The sequence below is a fragment of the Salvelinus fontinalis genome, chromosome 15, assembly GCF_029448725.1.
Source record: "Salvelinus fontinalis isolate EN_2023a chromosome 15, ASM2944872v1, whole genome shotgun sequence".
NCBI classification, from domain to species: Eukaryota; Metazoa; Chordata; class Actinopteri; order Salmoniformes; family Salmonidae; genus Salvelinus; species Salvelinus fontinalis.
The window spans coordinates 37,464,206-37,486,400 of record NC_074679.1 but is presented as its reverse complement, the minus strand read 5'-3'; the positions used below and the strand labels follow the sequence as shown (position 1 = coordinate 37,486,400).

The 22,195-nt window shown below is 43.5% G+C and overlaps 1 protein-coding gene across 4 annotated transcripts in view; it reads right to left on the bottom strand.

Annotated features, from left to right (window-relative positions):
* The window catches only part of LOC129811910 (A-kinase anchor protein 6-like), a 184,131-nt gene that overhangs the window by 138,700 nt on the left and 23,236 nt on the right, over window positions 1–22,195 (bottom strand). For all 4 annotated transcript variants that reach the window (XM_055863658.1, XM_055863654.1, XM_055863655.1 and 1 more), the window contains exon 3: window positions 7,940–8,191. In XM_055863658.1, coding sequence (XP_055719633.1) covers window positions 7,940–8,191 — 252 coding nt within the window. The remainder of the gene's footprint in view (window positions 1–7,939; window positions 8,192–22,195) is intronic.

The following is a 22,195-nucleotide window of genomic DNA, read 5'->3' as shown; positions in this document are numbered from 1 at the left end:
TGGCCAAGGCTTTCGACTCTGTCAATCACCACGTTCTTATCGGCAGACTCAACAGTCTTGGTTCCTCAAATGACTGCCTCGCCTGGTTCACCAAATACTTCTCCGATACAGTTCAGTGTGTCAAATCGGAGGGCCTGTTGTACGGACCTCTGCCAGTCTCTATGGGGGTGCCACAGTGTTCAATTCTCGGGCCGACTATTTTCTCTGTATGTATCAATGATGTCGCTCTTGCTGCGGGTGATTCTTTGATCCACCTCTACTCAGACGACACCATTCTGTAAATATCTGGCCCTTCTTTGGACACTGTGCTAACTAACCTCCAGATGAGCTTCAATGACATACAGCTCTCCTTTCGTGGCCTCCAACTGCTCTTAAATGCTAGTAAAACTAAATGCATGCTCTTCAACCGATCGCTGCCTGCACCTGCCCGCCTGTCCAGTATCACTACTCTGGACGGTTCTGACCTAGAATATGTGGACAACTACAAATACCTAGGTGTCTGGTTAGACTGTAAACTCTCCTTCCAGACCCACATTAAGCATCTCCAATCCAAAATTAAATCTAGAATCGGCTTCCTATTTCGCAACAAAGCATCCTTCACTCATGCTGCCAAACAAACACTCGTAAAACTGACTATCCTACCGATCCTCGACTTCGGCGATGTAATTTACAAAATAGCCTCCAACACTCTATTCAACAAATTGGATGCAGTCTATCACAGTGCATACGTTTTGTCACCAAAGCCCCATATAATACCCACCACTGCAACCTGTACGCTTCATACTTCCCTCGCTTCATACTCGTCGCCAAACCTACTGGATCCAGGTCATCTACAAGTCTTTGCTAGGTAAAGCCCCGCCTTATCGCAGTTCACTGGTCACCATAGCAGCACCCATCCGCAGCCCACGCTCCAGCAGGTACAGTGGGGAGAATAAGTATTTGATACACTGCCGATTTTGCAGGTTTTCCTACTTACAAAGCATGTAGAGGTCTGTCATTTTTATCATAGGTACACTTCAACTGTGAGAGACGGAATCTAAAACAAAAATCCAGAAAATCCCATTGTATGATTTTTAAGTAATTCATTTGCATTTTATTGCATGACATAAGTATTTCATACATCAGAAAAGCAGAACTTAATATATTTATCTTGACCAGGTTTGCACACACTGCAGCAGGGATTTTGGCCCACTCCTCCTTACAGACCTTCTCCAGATCCTTCAGGTTTCGGGGCTGTCGCTGGGCAATACGGACTTTCAGCTCCCTCCAAAGATGTTCTATTGGGTTCAGGTCTGGAGACTGGCTAGGCCACTCCAGGACCTTGAGATGCTTCTTACGGAGCCACTCCTTAGTTGCCCTGGCTGTGTGTTTTGGGTCGTTGTCATGCTGGAAGACCCAGCCACGACCCATCTTCAATGCTCTTACTGAGGGAAGGAGGTTGTTGGCCAAGATCTCACGATACATGGCCCCATCCATCCTCCCCTCAATACGGTGCAGTCGTCCTGTCCCCTTTGCAGAAAAGCATCCCCAAAGAATTATGTTTCCACCTCCATGCTTCACGGTTGAGATGGTGTTCTTGGGGTTGTACTCATCCTTCTTCTTCCTCCAAACACGGCGAGTGGAGTTTAGATCAAAAAGCTATATTTTTGTCTCATCAGACCACATGACCTTCTCCCATTCCTCCTCTGGATCATCCAGATGGTCATTGGCAAACTTCAGACGGGCCTGGACATGCGCTGGCTTGAGCAGGGGGACCTTGCGTGCGCTGCAGGATTTTAACCCATGACAGCGTAGTGTGTCACTAATGGTTTTCTTTGAGACTGTGGTCCCAGCTTTCTTCAGGTCATTGACCAGGTCCTGCCGTGTAGTTCTGGGCTGATCCCTCACCTTCCTCATGATCATTGATGCCCCACAAGGTGAGATCTTGCATGGAGCCCCAGACCGAGGGTGATTGACCGTCATCTTGAACTTCTTCCATTTCTAATAATTGCGCCAACAGTTGTTGCCTTCTCACCAAGCTGCTTGCCTATTGTCCTGTAGCCCATCCCAGCCTTGTGCAGGTCTACAATTTTATCCCTGATGTCCTTACACAGCTCTCTGGTCTTGGCCATTGTGGAGAGGTTGGAGTCTGTTTGATTGAGTGTGTGGACAGGTGTCTTTTATACAGGTAACAAGTTCAAACAGGTGCAGTTAATACAGGTAATGAGTGGAGAACAGGAGGACTTAAAGAAAAACGAAGAGAGAGACGGAATTCTTACTGGTTGGAGGTGATCAAATACTTATGTCATGCAATAAAATGCAAATTAACTTAAAAATCATATAATGTGATTTTCTGAATTTTTGTTTTAGATTCCGTCTCTCACAGTTGAAGTGTACCTATGATAAAAAATGACAGACCTCTACATGCTTTGTAAGTAGGAAAACCTGCAAAATCGGCAGTGTATCAAATACTTGTTCTCCCCACTGTATATTTCACTGGTCACCCCCAAAGCCAATTCCTACTTTGGCCGCCTTTCCTTCCAGTTCTCTGCTTCCAATGACTGGAACGAACTGCAAAATCGCTGAAGCTGGAGTCTCTTACCTCCCTCACTAACTTCAAGCACCAGCTGTCAGAGCAGCTCACAGATCATTGCACCTGTACATAGCCCATCTGTAAATAGCCCATCCAACTACCTCATCCCCATACTGTATTTATTTATTTATTTAGCTCCTTTGCACCCAGTATCTCAACTTGCACATTCATCTTCTGCACATCTATCACTCCAGTGTTTAATTGCTATATCGTAATTACCTCGCCACTATGGCCTATTTATTGCCTTTACCGCTCTTATCTTACCTCATTTGCACACACTGTATATATACTTTTTTTCTACTGCATTATTGACTGTATGTTTGTTTATTCCATGTGTAACTCTTTGTTGTTGTTTGTGTCAAACTGCTTTACTTTATCTCGGCCAGGTCGCAGTTGTAAATAAGAACTTGTTCTCAACTAGCCTACCTGGTTAAATAAAGGTGAAATAAAAATAAATAAATAAATAAAAATCCCCCAAACGAACAATACGCATATTTGCTTGAAATACAGTTGATCAAGCTTTCTCAAAGTTTTTAGATTTGCGTGGAAGATACGCATACTTCCCGTCAAGTTCAACGTTTACAAATACCAACCTTTGCGGAGAACTGGTTTAAAGTATTTTTTGTGTGCATGCACGTAGATAAATGAGGCCCTTGGTACTGACAACTTGAATGGAGAATTACTGAGGATGTTACCGGACTATATTGACACTCCTATTTGCCATCTGGGTCTTTCCATTTTATTTCAGCAAGCCACACCCACCATCTCGGATTTTTCTGAAATGGTTTCTGTTGTTAGACAGAAACAGATAAGCATTCCTGCAACATTATTTTATTGAAAGACAATTTGAACTCTAAGAAATAAAGTTCATTGATGGCACCCAACTTGGCCATTTCAATTTATAGGATGCATATAATATTCAATAAATATAGTATCCAACTTCAGATCTGGCCCAAAACTCTTCTTAATAATGATTAAGAAGTGAGGAATAAATGGTTAAAAGCCACAAATAGACCCCCCACCACAAGCCCACCCCAATGGCCAGTATGCATTATCAGTTCTCTATGTTTGACAAGTAGTATGAAGCTGCGACTTGGAGAATTGTTTAATCAACCTATGCAATGTATTTTCAGGGAATTTGGTGATGGTTTTCCCCACTGTTCAGAGTAATCAGTCATTGAAGTTGTTAGGTTAATTTCCCATCATACATCCTGATATTACCAGGTTCTGACCATATGGTGCTAAAAATGAAAAGTTAATTGGCCAATTTGGGTGCAATCAATTAGCTTAATTTTGCAATATTCAATTTATCTTTCAATAAAATAATGTTTCAGGAATGCTAATCTTATCTGTTTCTAACTACAGAAATGATTTCAGAACAATCTGAGACCGTTTGAGACTTGTGCTTTTTGAGGTGCAATGACTCATCTCTTCAATCTAAGCCTACTGGAAAGTTTATGTCGTCAGCTATCGATACTTAGTAAACTTTTGGAGAAAAAAATGTATCTGTTGGACCAGATACAATGCTATTTCACAGTAAACAAATTAACAACAGACTTTCAGCATGCTTATAGGGAAGGGCACTCAACATGTACGTACTGACACAAATGACTGATGATTGGCAGAGATAAATTGATAAGATTGTGGGAGCTGTTTTGTTAGACTTCAGTGTAGCTTTTGACATTATGATCATTTTCTACATGGAATGTATTTATTCACACAAATGTTTTTTTTTGTTTCTATTACACAGTGACATTGTCCTTTTAAGACGATATTGCCCCTTTAAGAGCTCTGTTGCACAGCTGCCCCATAACCATGCTTGAAACACAGTTTGTAAAACTGCATTTGTATAATGATGCCATACGCGCAATTGAAGGAGTAGAGAAATAAACGTGGCAGCAATGTAAAACTGGGATCCCCCTCTTTTTTAACAAAAGCCAAAACTGCTTCCAAAATACATTTGCCAAAACTATTTCCAAAAGTGTTTTCCCACAAATTGTAGTACATTTACTGCGTGTCAGTATGGCTCTTGCAACTTGAATGCGGCCGGAGGAATATTTATCTCTCATAGAACACACAACAAGTCAACTCTGTAAATAGGTAAGCTATTCTACTATGGGGTTGTCTGATTTAGTTTTAATAACAACATAATATGGCAAAAATAGTAGCACTGGAAAGTTAAATCCTGAGTGATGAAGTATAGGCTTTGAATTACTTTGCCAGCAGCTACAGTCACGGGAAGTAGCTGTGGAGCTTCCAAGTGGCGCAGCAGTCTAAGGCACTGTATCTCAGTGCTAGAGGAGTCACTACAGACACCCTGGTTCGAATCCAGGCTGTATCACAACCGGCCGTGATTGGGAGTCCCATAGGGCGGCGCACAATTTGCCCAGCTTCGTCCGGGTTTGGCCGGTGTAGGCCATCATTGTAAATAATAATTTGTTCTTAACTGACTTGCCTAGTTAAATAAAGGTTAAATAGATTTTAAAAAGTAAGGGTGCATTCGGAAAGTATTCAGACCCCTTCACTTTTTCCACATTTTGTTACTGTCACGTGTGCTCCTGATCCGGCCTCTAGGTCACCAGGCTGCTCGTTGTGGCGCACACCTGTCACCATAGTTACGCACACCTGCGCATCATCAGACTCACCTGGACTCCATCACCTCCCTGATTACCTTCCCTATATATGTCACTCACTTTGGTTCCTTCCCCAGGCGTTCTGTTTCTGTGTCCTGTCTGTGCGTTCGTGGTTTCTTGTTTTGTATTATGTTGTGTTCGTTTATTAAATCACTCACTCCCTGAACTTGCTTCCCGACTCTCAGCGCACATCGTTACAGTTACGTTACAGCCTTATTCTAAAATGGATTAAATTGTTTTTTTCCCTCATCAATTTACACACAAAACCCCATAATCACAAAGCAAAAACAGGTTTTTTATCAATTTTAGCAAATGTATTAAAAGTGAAATAAAACATTTAGATACGTATTCAGACCCTTTACTCAGTACTTTGTTGAAGCACCTTTGGCAGCGATTACAGCCTCGAGACTTCTTGGGTATGACGTTACAAGCTTGGCACACCTGTATTTGGGGAGTTTCTTCCATTATTCTCAAGCGCTATCAGGTTTAATGGGGAGCGTCGCTGCACAGCTATTTTCAGGTCTCTCCAGAGATGTTTGATCAGGTTCAAGTCTGGGCTCTGGCTGGGCCACTCAAGGACATTCAGAGACTTGTCCCGAAGCCACTCCTGCATTGTTTTGGCTGTGTGCTTAGGGTCGTTGTTCTGTTGGAAGGTGAACCTTCGCCCCAGTCTGAGGTCTTGGAGCAGGTTTTCATCAAGGATCTCTTTGTACTTGTATCCATACATCTTTCCCTCGATCCTGACTAGTCTCCAGTCCTTGCTGCTGAAAAACATCACCACAAAATGATGCTGTCACCACCATGCTTCACCGTAGGGATGGTGCCATGTTTCCTCCAGACGTGACGCTTGGCATTGAGACCAGAGAATCTTGTTTCTCATGGTCTGAGAGTCCTTTAGGTGCCTTTGGGCAAACTCCAAGCGGGCTGTCATGTGCCTTTTACTGAAGAGTGGCTTCCGTCTGGCCACTCTACCATATAGGCTTGATTGGTGGAGTGCTGAAGAGATGGTTGTCCTTCTGGAAGGTTCTCCAATCTCCACAGAGGAACTCTGGAGCTCTGTCAGAGTGACCATCAAGTTCTTGGTCACCTCCCTGACCAAGGCCCTTCTCCCTTGATTGCTCCGTTTGGCCAGGCAGCCAGCTTTAGGAAGAGTCTTGGTGGTTCCAAACTTCTTCCATTTAAGAATGATGGAGGCCACAGTGTTCCTGGGGACCTGCAATGCTACAGACATTTTTTGTACCTTTCTCCAGATATGTGCCTCGACACAATCCTGTCTCGGAGCTCTACAGACAATTCCTTCGACCTCATGGCTTGGTTTTTGCTCTGACATGCACTGTCAACTGTGGGACCTTATATAGGCAGGTGTGTGCCTTTCCAAATCATGTCCAATCAATTGAAATTACCACAGGTGTTTGTAGAAACATGTCAAGGATGATCATTGGAAATGGGATACACCTGAGCTCAATTTCGAGTCTCATAGCAAAGGGTCTGAATGCTTATGTAAATAAGGTACTTATATCTTTCCTTTTTAATATATTCGCAAACATTTCTAAAAACCTGATTTTTATTTGTCATTATGCTGTATTGTGTGTAGATTGATGAGGAAAAATGTGTATTTAATCAATTTTAGAATAAAGCTGTAATGTAACAAAATGTGGGAAAAGTCAAGGGGTTGGAATACTTTCCGAATGCACTGTACACATCATTATGAATTACCATTCATTCAAAAAATATTTGCTCGTTTGTTTCTATTACAAAGCATTTCATTGCCCTTGTAAGACGACATTGACCATTTAAGAGGTCTGTTGCATAGCTGCCCCCCATATACACTACCGTTCAAAAGTTTGGGGTCACTTCGACATTTCCTTGTTTTTGAAAGAAAACCAAATTTTTTGTCCATTAAAATAACAGCAAATTGATCAGAAATACAGTGTAGACATTGTTAATGTTGTAAATGACTATTGTAGCTGGAAACGGCAGATTTTCTACGGAATATCTACATAGGCGTACAGAGGCCCATTATCAGCAACCATCACTCCTGTGTTCCAACTCTCTGGAGTTAAAAAAGCCTCAAACCCATCTCTGCTTTAAAGAGTAGTCACAAACAGTTCCCAACACAAACTATGAGAAAAAAGGTGAGGCCTGAATCACTCAATCCCTTTCACAAGAAAAAAGAATCTATTTCTCAAGCCATAATTTTGCTAGGACTGTCTGGGCATGCCCTGAGTGGGGAGGGACTGGGATATGTAATCTGAAAAATAAACTAGCTGTTATTGGCAGAGAGGTTTGTAACTCTCTCTCTTTTATTTTTATTTTACCTGCAAAAGTGATGTTGTTTAAGTTTTAGTTTTTTGTTACTCTCTGTTATTGGTCTACTTTATTAACTTATACCGCCGGGGGATGTCACCAGTCAAGCCAAAACTTGCAGACCTGGTGATCATTAATAACGAAGAAGAACAGAGATGAACTGGATATCATACTGTACAAATGTATCTTTCAATCAATTGTTTAATTTGCCATTATCATTTTGTACAAGTTTTCTTTATGCTTATTAAATAAACAATTGACCCCCCCACCCCAAACAAAAAGCTGTTGTGTGTATTGTAGACTAGTGCATGCCAGGGTTGTGTAGCCTATATAAATCTGTCGGGTGTAGTTCAGGTTAGCTATAGTTGTGTAACTGTACAGTAGTAGTACATGTAGTGTTGTACCAGAGGTTGTGTGTACTATTTACCTGGTCGTGGTCCTGGGAGAAGGCCTGGAGGATGTCTGTCTGTCGGGTGTAGTTTCCGTTGGAGTCCTGGAGGCCCTGCAGCAGCCTCTCCTTCAGTACCAGGACAGAGACACGGAGCTGGTGCCACAGCAGCTGGACACTGCGGATGTCCACGATGATGTTCACAGAGTAGGACAGCAGCTTCAGGGAGAATTCCGTTTCCAGCAACGCGTGGATCTGCTCTACATGGTCCGAGATATCCTCGCAAATGTCCTACACACACACACACACACACACACACACACACACACACGGAGACAACACATAGACAGGGGAGAGAGGATAAACAATCTTTAGATTATGATAACATGTCTTTTAAGAGAACCAGAGAGAAAGAAATCCTAACATCTCCTACAAAGACAAGTGTTTTTATATGCTCAACTACAAAATAAACTTACAGTATAACAACGAGTTTTTACTATGTATCACAATACTTGTTACACTGTACTTACAGATGTAATTACACAGGAATAACAACACCAAAGTAACTGTTAGCTCACTTTTTCACGCAATACAAACGTACACATTTCAATCAAAGTATCTATAGGCTGCCAGTGTACGCACCCTGAAGTGGACTCGGCATGTCACATATCTTTTAAGAGAACCAGAGAGAAATCAATCCTGAGATGAGAAATCTTTGTATATGCTGAATTACAACAACAAAAACATCTTGAAATAAACTTGAAGTTATCAGACTCAATACGGAGCAGACAAACATGTCAGGATTGTGAGTGCCACTGCCAGGACAGTAAAAGCAGAAGCAGGTGACGATTAAGTCATAAGTTCCATGTTTAAAATATGAGTCAAATTCACAAGAATGGAGTATTTATATCTACACATAGTGCACATTGCAGAGAAAATGGATACCCTTGAGAACACATAGACAACCATGGCCTACCATTACTGATGGCACCATCCACTTCCACAGTAGCATATGACTCTTAGCCAATGCTAACCATTTCCTGAATAGAAGCAGGTGGCGCATGGTTAGTACTGACAACATGGTTGCATGGACATAGTCAGCATTCATAGGGCGCGAATACCAAATGTGAGGCCTGTAAATTGAACTGTAGACCGACGTGTCTCTGTGCTTTGAGACTATGAGCCTCACATTGAAATTTTATATCTTTTTAATTACTTATATTCTTTGCAATGAAGCTATGAGGAGGAGTCATTCCACTACAGTACCAGTGACAGCACGTCTGGTCTGGACCTAACTGGTCAGTCTCGGCACAATGACAACTCCATGACAACTGACCCTGTCCCACCCAGCCCCTCCCTACCACAGCTGCTGGCCCAGCCTGGCCAGGACTGGACTGTCAAGCCAGACTCATACTGTACCAGAGGAGGCTGGTAGGAGGAGCTATAGGAGGACTTGCTCATTGTAATGGAACAGAGTCAAACACGTTGTTTCCATGAGTTTGATGTGTTTGGTACCATACCCATTCATTCCATTCCAGCCATTAAAACAAGCCCGTCCTCCTATATCTCCTCCGACCAGCCTCCTCTGTACTGTATATACAGTGACAGACAGTGGATATACTGTAGCAATGATGATAGGAGAAACTGATTCACATACTGTACTGAACACTGAAAAGTTACTGAATAAATATATTCCCTTCGGCCAATTACACATTACAACAACACAATCATACACAATACTGCCCCATTTACTTATTACAGGCTAACGATGACTGATATTTGATATGAAACGAAGGGGAAGACTGGCAGCATGTCAGTGCAGTGACACCTAGGGTAATACTGGTCTATCTCAGGAACAGGATAATAGTGTCTGTCTAAGCCTGCCTAACTCCCACCCTGTCACCATGGTGCTGAGGGCATAATGCAGGCTGGGGTGAGCAGGGCCATTTAATATTAAGATGCTAATTTCAGCTTTCCAACGACCGACCGTTAAAAACCAGACGAAGACAGTTGGGCTCCACCACAGTTTAAAACCTCTTCTCACCCTCAGCTCTGCTGCTGAAAATACTGCTGAGTCATCTCATCTCCTAGAGAGCCACTTCCTCTTCCTCTTTCCTCTAGTTCAAGGACTAGGGTGAAGTTTCCCCAAGACAGTGATCTTGAGTCAATTTTGACATTCTCTCACTAACAGTTAAGGTTAGGATTTGGGGAGAGGAAACTCACCCTAGATTTGTACCTAGGGCCAACTTCACCCCAGAGCCTTGTTCTAAGGGGTTTCAATATGGCAGCCATCTTGAATAAATGAGTTTCTACTGCAGCACCACAGCACACGTTTGGTCGCATCTGTTTAGTCAGGCTCTGGTTGACCTTTACCCCCTCCACCAGTCCTGGGGTGAGACTTGGGGACAGTGTTGGAATCAGCTGCTGACTCACTATGACAGATGCCTTCCTACCCAACACTTTGACAGATGCCCTCCTACCCTAACACCAGACCAGATTCCTACCAGGAAACAACTGAAAGTTGTTTACATCAGAGTGGAAGGTTATTGAGGAGATTATCATAACAGCAGTAGGTTAGGCCGCAGTAGGCTAGGCCGCTGACCGCAGTTAAATTCTATGTGACTGTTCACGGTAATCTCCTTTTATCCACTCTGGACATACGTTGGTAGTACCATCAGGTCCTAATGGCCTGGTACTCATGGCTCTATTGTCCCTCTAACCACTCTTAAATCAATGCAAAATGCAATCTAAAATCACATCAACACTTATCATCAAAACAGTATAGTGTTTTTAAGAGAGCAAGCTTTTTTTGCGACTTTCTCAAATCATCAATAGCCTATAGTCGCATCATGCAGCCCATATATGTCTTGATTTCTAAGACATTCTAAGGTTTGTATAATTCACAGCCAAAGTTGCCAAATAACTCTAAATCTAGCATATAGGACCTGTTTCAAATGACAACTTTTACACTCAACATAGCCACTTCATATGCGCACTCCGGAATAGCCACTCCGGAATGGGAAAAATATCCTTTCCATTTTATTAATCTAAGTTCAATAATATTCTTCTTAGTAAAAATCATATAAAGTAAAATAATGTCACAGGATTTATTAGCATATCTTGTCAGCTAAATGAACAAGCCTACAGCCTATGGCATGGTGCATAGCCAGATAACATAGCCCAACTCATATTCTGCTCTTCTGAAATCAATTTTCTTCCTATCCTAATGTCTCTTTAGACCTGCCTAAAATTAATCATGGTTTTATTTTGATGGTGTATAATAAATTGATGTATTATACATTTTTTTATGTCGATGTTCCAAAAGCTTGTATGTGGCTTGTGAGCGTGGAGGCCTGGAGATGCTAAACATGTTGATGTTAATTAACGATCAATTACCGTGAGACTGAGAGTCTTTTACATGACAATAACCAGTTGACAAAATGTAATGACCGCCAAAGCCCTAGGCTCTATTTAGATCAGGAAAAAACTGAATTGAACATGCTCTTGACCTGTCCTACACCCAGCGCCAGGCAGGCAGGGTCTCCATGACAACAGGTCTAACAACAGAATATGCCTGTGGTTCCTGTGCCAGAGGTATCTTGGCTCTGTCGCTTCCTGGTCTCTAAATAACACGGCATCTCTGAATGTAGGTCAAACACATAGCCAACGCATCACTACCATCGATTCCCCCTCAGACTGGGCTCCACACAACTCCAAAATAAACATACAGTACAGTACTGGTCACAGGGGAATACAGAATGGGTATAAATATCAGGGAAGGATCATAAAATGTATTTCCTGGTAAGTCTTTCAACAGCAGTTCACCTCTAGCTAACACAGTAAACGCTCCATTAAAGTATCTGCATAACTGTCAGCTAACCTGTCGGTAGGGCATATGAGGTGAAACTATCATATCTCAGTGTTATCAGCTATGCAATGTGTCCTATTATTCCTAACCACACATTGCTAAAAAGACATACAAATCCAATGCGATTAGTTATGTATGGGTCTTCAATACACCGCAGATTTATATTCACAAGATAACAGACAAAACATCATGAATTAAAAGCAACCCTTCAAAGTGAATACCCTATGGCTCTGGTTAGCATTTTAAAAGATTTTGAATAACTGAAGCCTCTTAAAACATTTCTTGAAGCTACTTGACATTTCACCGCTGCTGTTTAATTAAAGGTATTGTACTGCTGTCTCTTTGCAGCATGCTCACGACTGACTTTGATGACAAAAGCACACACCTACACACACACACACACTTTGTTCACTAGTATAAAGTCCACTGTAATTGCGATAACGTTAACTATCCCCAAACACAGTAACCACCATCAAGATTATCTGACCATTCCAAATCAAATATTGTCCAGAGGTCTCTTTACAAAACACATCCTGTTCAAAAATCATGTGGTTATACAACCCATTCATTTACAATTCCTTCACATATTGTCCAAATCCAACAGTTCTAGCCAGCCTTACCTGTCACAGACGTGAGATAGTCTCTGGGTTTTCCTCTACACTATTCTGATGAAAGTTTAATTCAAAGCAAAGTCAACCAGTACTGTCTAGCTGTGTTCAGTACCTCTGACTACTGGTATCAGAGCTTGTCTCTCATGTAGAAGATTCTGGTTGGTGTGAGTGTCTCTCTCTATCCACACTGACCTGAATCTCTCACTGGAGAAGGACAGGGTTGGGCTCCCTCCCCTCTCACAACACTAGGGGGGCTATTTTAGGCTTTGACCTCACCCTCCTCTCTGAGTTAACCCAACCCCCCCGCCAAGTGGGTGCAGCTGCCACAGGGGGCAGTGGGTGGGGTGTAGAGGGGGTGTAGGGGGAGTTCAAGGGTATCTGAGTCATTTCTAATGCTCTGTGATTCTAGTCCTTGTTTGTTAAATCACTTGTTTCAAATGTTGTTGCATAACTTTGCAAAGAAGTTAATGCAAAACGGTAGATGGCGACAGCACACATCTCTTATCCTACATGGCAGGTTTGTGCAAGCAATCTCTGTACGTGCTATAATTAAGCAATAAGGGTATACGGCCAATATACCACGGCTAAGGGTTGTTCTTTTGCATGATGCAACGCAGAGTATATTGGCCATATATCACAACCCCCCGAGGTGCCTTATTATTTGTTATTATAAACTGGTTACCAATGTAATTAGAAGAGTAAAAATACATGTTTTGTCATGCCCGTGGTATACAGCCAATCAGCATTCAGGGCTCGAACCACCCAGTTTATAATTACAAATAACATTATTACCATGTTTTACCATTGGCACCCTCAGTAGTCACAGCTTACGTTTCCTTTGTGGAGCCTGAACTAACAGGGTGTTAATGTTGCTAAGTAAAGGTACTCAGCTAGCCAAACTCCACAAACTAGCCTTTACCAGCAATACCAGCCACGCACACACACAGACACTGTCACGTTCTGACCTTAGTTCCTTTGTTATGTCTTTATTTTAGTTTGGTCAGGGCTTGAGTTGGAGTGGGCATTCTATGTTGTTTTTTCTATGTTTTGTTCTATGGTTATATTTCTATGTGTTTGGCCTAGTATGGTTCCCAATCAGAGGCAGGTGTCAGTTGTTGTCTCTGATTGGGAGCCATATTTAGGTAGCCTGTTTTCCTTTGTGGTTGTTTTCCTGTGTCTGTGTTTTCACCATACGGGACTGTTTCGTTTTCATTTTGTATCATTCACGTTGTTATTTTTGTATTCTTAGTGTTCAGTTATTAAATTGAATATGGACACTTACCACGCTGCGCATTGGTCCTCCTCTCATTCCAACGACGAGCGTTACAGACACACAAGAATAGAAGCACACACAACCTCACAAAGCCAGATCTGCATGCAAAAACACACACACACACACACACACACACACACACACACACACACACACACACATACACACACACACACACACACACACACACACACACACACACACACACACACACACACACACACACACACTTGTTGCAGAGAGACATGAGACGAGACATGAGATGGTTGAATTCCTGGGATTCTCCGCGGCGCTGGGATTACATCACTAGAAATACAGTTTTACAAACAGCTGCAAGCCACCTCGTTGAACACTGATCCTAGAGTATAAATAAAACTGTAGGAGTTTGAACTGTCTCCCACAGAGGCGTCTCTGTACGTCTGCGCCGGTGTGTGTGTTTGTGTGTGTGTGTGTATATTGGAAAGGGTGTGATCACATTACTAGGCTGTATCACAGTTGGATTTCTCTCTCTTAACATTAACACTGCAAACAAACAAACACACACACACACACACACACACACACGCTACATGCAGTCGCCAGGTCTAAGCAAGGCTCTATTACTTAGACTGGGTGATATAACAGCTATGTAACACCTAAGGGCAGTCATCGACTTCCCTTCAGTCACATATTGTCTACATTAACAGCAGAATTCTTTCCAAACACACAATGAAAGTATCACTATAGTAACAACCTCCTTCATTTCTCACCCATCACCATGATGTCAGGTCTTGTAGCATAACAGATTGCTTAAGCGGTCCACTTAATCAAGTTATACGCAGAGGGTCAATCCTTTATTTGTAACTTTATCATAACTGTCATGAATGTAGTCTTTATGTCCTGAGCCTTGTCTCTCTGACAGGGTTAGGGCTGGCTCCACCAGGGTCTATGTCCCATGGTTATAACTGAATAAATCTTCCATGATACAATGGCAAGGTCAGGACTAAGACAGGCCTCCAGAACAGGGCTCCGGGCAGCCGAGCGGAAATGGAGGAAAACTCGCCTCCCTGCGGACCTGGCATCCTTTCACTCCCTCCTCTCTACATTTTCCTCTTCTGTCTCTGCTGCTAAAGCCACTTTCTACCACTCTAAATTCCAAGCATCTGCCTCTAACCCTAGGAAGCTCTTTGCCACCTTCTCCTCCCTCCTGAATCCTCCTCCCCCTCCCCCCTCCTCCTCCCTCTCTGCAGACGACTTCGTCAACCATTTTGAAAAGAAGGTCGACGACATCCGATCCTCGTTTGCTAAGTCAAACGACACCGCTGGTTCTGCTCACACTGCCCTACCCTGTGCTTTGACCTCTTTCTCCCCTCTCTCTCCAGATGAAATCTCGCGTCTTGTGACGGCCGGCCGCCCAACAACCTGCCCGTTTGACCCTATCCCCTCCTCTCTTCTCCAGACCATTTCCGGAGACCTTCTCCCTTACCTCACCTCGCTCATCAACTCATCCTTGACCGCTGGCTACGTCCCTTCCGTCTTCAAGAGAGCGAGAGTTGCACCCCTTCTGAAAAAACCTACACTCGATCCCTCCGATGTCAACAACTACAGACCAGTATCCCTTCTTTCTTTTCTCTCCAAAACTCTTGAACGTGCCGTCCTTGGCCAGCTCTCCTGCTATCTCTCTCAGAATGACCTTCTTGATCCAAATCAGTCAGGTTTCAAGACTAGTCATTCAACTGAGACTGCTCTTCTCTGTATCACGGAGGCACTCCGCACTGCTAAAGCTAACTCTCTCTCCTCTGCTCTCATCCTTCTAGACCTATCGGCTGCCTTCGATACTGTGAACCATCAGATCCTCCTCTCCACCCTCTCCGAGTTGGGCATCTCCGGCGCGGCCCACGCTTGGATTGCGTCCTACCTGACAGGTCGCTCCTACCAGGTGGCGTGGCGAGAATCTGTCTCCTCACCACGCGCTCTCACCACTGGTGTCCCCCAGGGCTCTGTTCTAGGCCCTCTCCTATTCTCGCTATACACCAAGTCACTTGGCTCTGTCATAACCTCACATGGTCTCTCCTATCATTGCTATGCAGACGACACACAATTAATCTTCTCCTTTCCCCCTTCTGATGACCAGGTGGCGAATCGCATCTCTGCATGCCTGGCAGACATATCAGTGTGGATGACGGATCACCACCTCAAGCTGAACCTCGGCAAGACGGAGCTGCTCTTCCTCCCGGGGAAGGACTGCCCGTTCCATGATCTCGCCATCACGGTTGACAACTCCATTGTGTCCTCCTCCCAGAGCGCTAAGAACCTTGGCGTGATCCTGGACAACACCCTGTCGTTCTCAACTAACATCAAGGCGGTGGCCCGTTCCTGTAGGTTCATGCTCTACAACATCCGCAGAGTACGACCCTGCCTCACACAGGAAGCGGCGCAGGTCCTAATCCAGGCACTTGTCATCTCCCATCTGGATTACTGCAACTCGCTGTTGGCTGGGCTCCCTGCCTGTGCCATTAAACCCCTACAACTCATCCAGAACGCCGCAGCCCGTCTGGTGTTCAACCTTCCCAAGTTCTCTCACGTCACCCCGCTCCTCCGCTCTCTCCATTGGCTTCCAGTTGAAGCTCGCATCCGCTACAAGACCATGGTGCTTGCCTACGGAGCTGTGAGGGGAACGGCACCTCAGTACCTTCAGGCTCTGATCAGGCCCTACACCCAAACAAGGGCACTGCGTTCATCCACCTCTGGCCGGCTCGCCTCCCTACCACTGAGGAAGTACAGTTCCCGCTCAGCCCAGTCAAAACTGTTCGCTGCTCGCTGCTCTGGCACCCCAATGGTGGAACAAACTCCCTCACGACGCCAGGACAGCGGAGTCAATCACCACCTTCCGGAGACACCTGAAACCCCACCTCTTCAAGGAATACCTAGGATAGGATAAAGCAATCCTTCTGCCCCCCCCCCCCCCCCCCCCCCTTAAAAGATTTAGATGCACTATTGTAAAGTGGCTGTTCCACTGGATGTCATAAGGTGAATGCACCAATTTGTAAGTCGCTCTGGATAAGAGCGTCTGCTAAATGACTTAAATGTAAATGTAATGTAAATATAGACAGCAGACAAGGGCAGAGATGCAGGAAGCGCAGGCTGGGATGATGGGGATAGATGCTAGAACGTAGTCTTTTTAGCAGACCTTTAAACAGTCACAAAGGTAATGCTTGAAAGGGTAATGCAAAAATCAGGAGAAAACATTAGATATGGAATGATGAATGGGCATCTGTGTGCTATAATTATTCATGGAGCTAGGTTGGAGTCATTAAAACTCATTTTTCAACCACTCCACAAATTTCTTGTTAACAAACTATAGTTTTGGGAAGTCGGATAGGACATCTACTTTGTGCATGACAGAAGTAATTTTTTCAAAAATTGTTTACAGACAGATTATTTCACTTATAATTCACTGTATCACAATTCCAGTGGGTAAGAAGTTTACATACACTAAGTTGACTGTGCCTTTAAACAGCTTAGAAAATTCCAGAAAATGATGTCATGGCTTTAGAAGCTTCTCATAGGCTAATTGACAACATTTGAGCCAATTGGAGGTATACCTGTGGATGTATTTTAAGGCCTACCTTCAAACTCACTGCCTCTTTGCTTGACATCATGGGAACATCAAAAGAAATCAGCCAAGACCTCAGAAACAAAATTGTAGACCTCCACAAGTCTGGTTCATCCTTGGGAGCAATTTCCAAATGCCTGAAGGTTCCACGTTCATCTGTACAAACAATATTATGCAAGTATAAACACCATGGGACCACGCAGCCGTCATACCACTCAGGAAGGAGATGCGTTCTGTCTCCTAGAGATGAACGTACTTTGGTAAGAAAAGTGCAAATCAATCCCAGAACAACAGCAATGGACCTTGTGAAGATGCTGGAGGAAACAGGTACAAAAGTATATATATCCACAGTAAAACAAGTCCTATATCGACATAACCTGAAAGGCCGCTCAGCAAGGAAGATGCCACTGCTCCAAAACCGCCAGACTACGGTTTGCAACTGCACATGGGGACAAAGATTGTACTTTTTGGAGAAATGTCCTCTGGTCTGATGAAACAAAAATAGAACTGTTTGGCCATAATGACAATCGTTATGTTTGGTTGAAAAAGGGGAAGGCTTGCAAGCCGAAGAACACCATCCCAACCGTGAACCATGGGGGTGGCAGCATCATGTTGTTGGGGTGTTTTGCTGCAGGAGGGACTGGTGCACTTCACAAAATCGATGGCATCATGAGGTAGGAAAACTATGTGGATATATTGAAGCAACATCTCAAGACATCAGTCAGGAAGTTAAAGATTGGTTGCAAATGGGTCTTCCAAATGGACATTGACCCCAAGCATACTTCCAAAGTTGTGGCAAAATGGCTTAAGGACAACAAAGTCAAGGTATTGGAGTGGCCATCACAAAGCCCTGACCTCAATCCTATAGAAAATTTGTGGGCAGAACTGAAAAAGTGTGTGCGAGCAAGGAGGCCTACAAACCTGACTCAGTTACACCAGCTCTGTCAGGAGGAATGGGCCAAAATTCACCCAACTTATTGTGGGAAGCTTGTGGAAGGCTACCCAAAACGTTTGGCCCAAGTTTAACAATTTGAAGGCAATGCTACCAAATACTAATTGAGTGTATGTAAACTTCTGACCCACTGGGAATGTGATGAAATAAATAAAAGCTGAAATAAATCATTCTCTCTACTATTATTCTGACATTTCACATTCTTAAAATAAAGTGGTGATCCTAACCGACCTAAGACAGGGAATTTTTACTAGGATTAAATGTCAGGAATTGTGAAAAACTGAGTTTAAATGTATTTGGCTAAGGTGTATGTAAACCTCCGACTTCAACTGTACATATAAACAGTAGTTGACAACAAACATTTCAGCATCAACATTCTTTGTGTACCATACAATTCAGTCGATTCAGATACAGTACACATGATTCTATTTCAAAGTTAAAATATCAAAGTGAAGTTTCAAATTCAGTCAAAATCAATTGTCTGTCGGTCTTCAGACGTGCCACCTACTGGAATGATGAAAAGTGAATATTATAACATTGTAACATGTCCACCAAACCCCACTAGATGGCAGACTTTACCAATGAACCCAAACCGACATTGAATCAAAACAGACATGCTCATCCTGAAAGACCCAGTTAGAAATAGGAATAGTCCCCAGAATGCAGATAACAGAATGTCCTGTGTCTGATGTCGTTACAGCATATTGATTACAGTGGAGATGTTGGCCAGGTCTTGGTTTCTAACGGTATGTTTTAAATAGATTGAGGGAGATTTGAGGGAAGATTAAGAGATTTGAATGAAAGGCACAGAGGAGGAAATGAAACCTACAGGGCCAATAACAGGATTGGCAGATGAAAAAGCATGATGTCATCCCCTATAACAGCTGAGAGTGAGAAAGATAGTGCCTCTAAAGAGAAACGCATGACATGGATCATTTCTGATTGTCTCAAGATCAAACAGTAGATCAACCGCAATTCCCGCCATCTCCATTTGAACCACAACGCTCATTTAAATAACTCCTATTCAATATATTTACAGCTTCATAACTGCATACTAGTTTCACCGCTACGGGTGTCCTCAAGAAACACATACCATATCAACAACGCAACATCTTCATCGCTGTTGGAAGACACCTTTGAGGGCAGCAAGACCCTTGTACTTTTGTTTGAGGAGAAAATATTTAGCTGGGAACACAGCATTATCAATGACACACAGAGCAAGAGGCAGTGGAGCCCTGGCCAGGCAATACGTCAACCTGTCTGTGTCACTTTCTCATAGGAAGCCAACCACCGCAACAAAGAGATCAGTCACTCACTCACACAACCAGGGCCTGTATTCACAATGCGTCTCATAGAGCTGATCTAGGGCCAGGTCCTCCTTGTCTTGTTCATTACGACGTGAAAGGCAAAACCGATCCTAGATCAGCGATCCTACTCTGAGACGCTTTGTGAATACGGGACCAGACACTGACTCAGGATGTCACATGTTCAGCATTCTCCAGACAGACAATGCACAGCTTCAGCTAGAGAATGGAGAGGTCTGTCTGTAAGCAAGCATGGGTGCATCCGAAATGGCACTCTGTTCCCTATATAGTGCACTACTTCCATTCCCTGGTCGAAAGTAGTGTACAACATAGAGAATAGGGTGCCATTTCAGACCCAGGCACCGAGTTCAGCTAGACTATCCATCGACTGAAAGGTTGGGGAAGGTGATTGGGACGGGTCCAAAGTTTCAGGTCTCCAGTGTGTCCTTTATAATGCCAAAGGTCAACGTGAAGGTTGGGACAGTCGGACTGACTACGCCTCTCTGACTGGTCCAAAAACTGGAATACATGATGACTCAGCAGCACTAACAGGACAAATGGGGCACACACACAGACACACACACACGGACACACACACACACACGGACACACACACTCTCTCTCTTACTGCCTTTTCTTTCTCCCTGTGAATATTTCGGTGCGTAAACAGAGGTAACCTTACGAGAGGTGAAAGCTCTTAGAGATGATGCTGCAGTGTGTGCGTGCATGCGTGTATGTGTGTGTGTGTGTGTGTGTGTGTGTGTGTGTGTGTGTGTGTGTGTGTGTGTGTGTGTGTGTGTGTGTGTGTGTGTGTGTGCGTGTGTGTGTGTGTGTGTGTGTGCTCTAACAGGAAGCCTTCCCTCTCTTTGTCACGCCAAAGGCATGTTTTATTCACAGTATCCAGAAACAGCAGAGAGGAGAGGAAGGGCTATATAAAGACCTCACACCATCAGGGAGACTAGCTAGCATCGTCCTCTCTCTCTGTGTGTTTCACTTAGTCGCACAATAACATGGGCCTCGCCTCTCTCCCATTTCTGCAGCAGAAGTCTCAATGTTAGCTGTGATTGTATAAGAGACACACACTGACCAAACTTTTGTTTTTAAAATAGCATAAACACGTCTATTTTCTAAGCTATTTCTTTAGTGCGGATGCTCTATAAATGAAATGTAATCTCGAGCGCTGTCACTCTATTATCAGAGTGACATGGGCCTCTCCCATTTGTGCAGCACAAGCCTCAATGATAATCTATGATGTGAATCTCAATCCCACATAAAATATGCCCAGTGATTAGAGGGAACATCTCAGCAGGTGGGGATGAGCAAGATAATAGCAGCCAGCCAGCCAGCCAGCCAGCCAGCTAGGCAGCGCAGCATTAAGCCTCAGGGGTTAGCCACTGGAGAGCATCTCACTGTACCATAATGAATCTAGTAATAAACACCAGCATTAGCTACTGCACTAAAACTGTTCACAAAGACTGCATTTTAATAAAGGACCAACTTTACTGTAGATCTAAAAGTTAATACTCAAAGATAGGCCTAACCAGTGCATTGATACGAGAGATGGCCATTTGTCCATTCATGCTGAAGTGATATGAATTGAAAGGTGCAAAGTTGACTGAATAGGGATTACATCATCCAAGACTAGGGTTAGGACGGGATTATGGAAGGGTACATACAGTTTGAACAATTTAGGCATGGTCATTTCATTTGCCTTTGATCTCAAGTATTAATCTCAAATGGCACCCTATTCCCTATATAGTGCACTACTTTTGACCAGAGCCCACATCCATCTATAAACACAGGTGTAATGCTGTTCTCCCCATTAACACTATTCTAAGGCAACCGTCTTTTGTCAAAACAATAAATAGAATACTGTATACTTATGTAACCAAATCTACCAAAATCCTCCTTCAGGGTATTTTCAGGTAAATGTAGCAGCCTACTATGATGCATCACTTCATGGAGATGATTCGAAACTAAAACACCTCAGTAATGTGTACACAGACACAGCATCAGGCATCAGGCATCTTTTCTACTTGAGACATCACATCATTCACATTGTGTATCCTCTGTATCCTTCATACAATCTAATACTCATACTCAGTCTCTATATAGTGTACAGAGTGACAGGGCTCCCTCTGAAGACGGTCTATTATGATTGAGAGGACACAGGCTGAAAAGAGATAAGTAACGTCCACCTATTAGCACCATTCATACCAACATTAGCCTGCATCATCACGGTCTGTGGTGTCGCAAATGGCGTCTTATGGTGAGGTGATTATTGAGGAGGATTAGTGAGCAGGCACACTGACAGAAACCTTTCTGGGATGGCAAAGGTAGCTATATACACTGCTCAAAAAAATAAAGGGAACACTTAAACAACACAATGTAACTCCAAGTCAATCACACTTCTGTGAAATCAAACTGTCCACTTAGGAAGCAACACTGATTGACAATACATTTCACATGCAGTTGTGCAAATGGAATAGACAAAAGGTGGAAATTATAGGCAATTAGCAAGACACCCCCAATAAAGAAGTGGTTCTGCAGGTGGTGACCACAGACCATTTCTCAGTTCCTATGCTTCCTGGCTGATGTTTTGGTCACTTTTGAATGCTGGCGGTGCTTTTACTCTAGTGGTAGCATGAGACGGAGTTTACAATCCACACAAGTGGCTCAGGTAGTGCAGCTC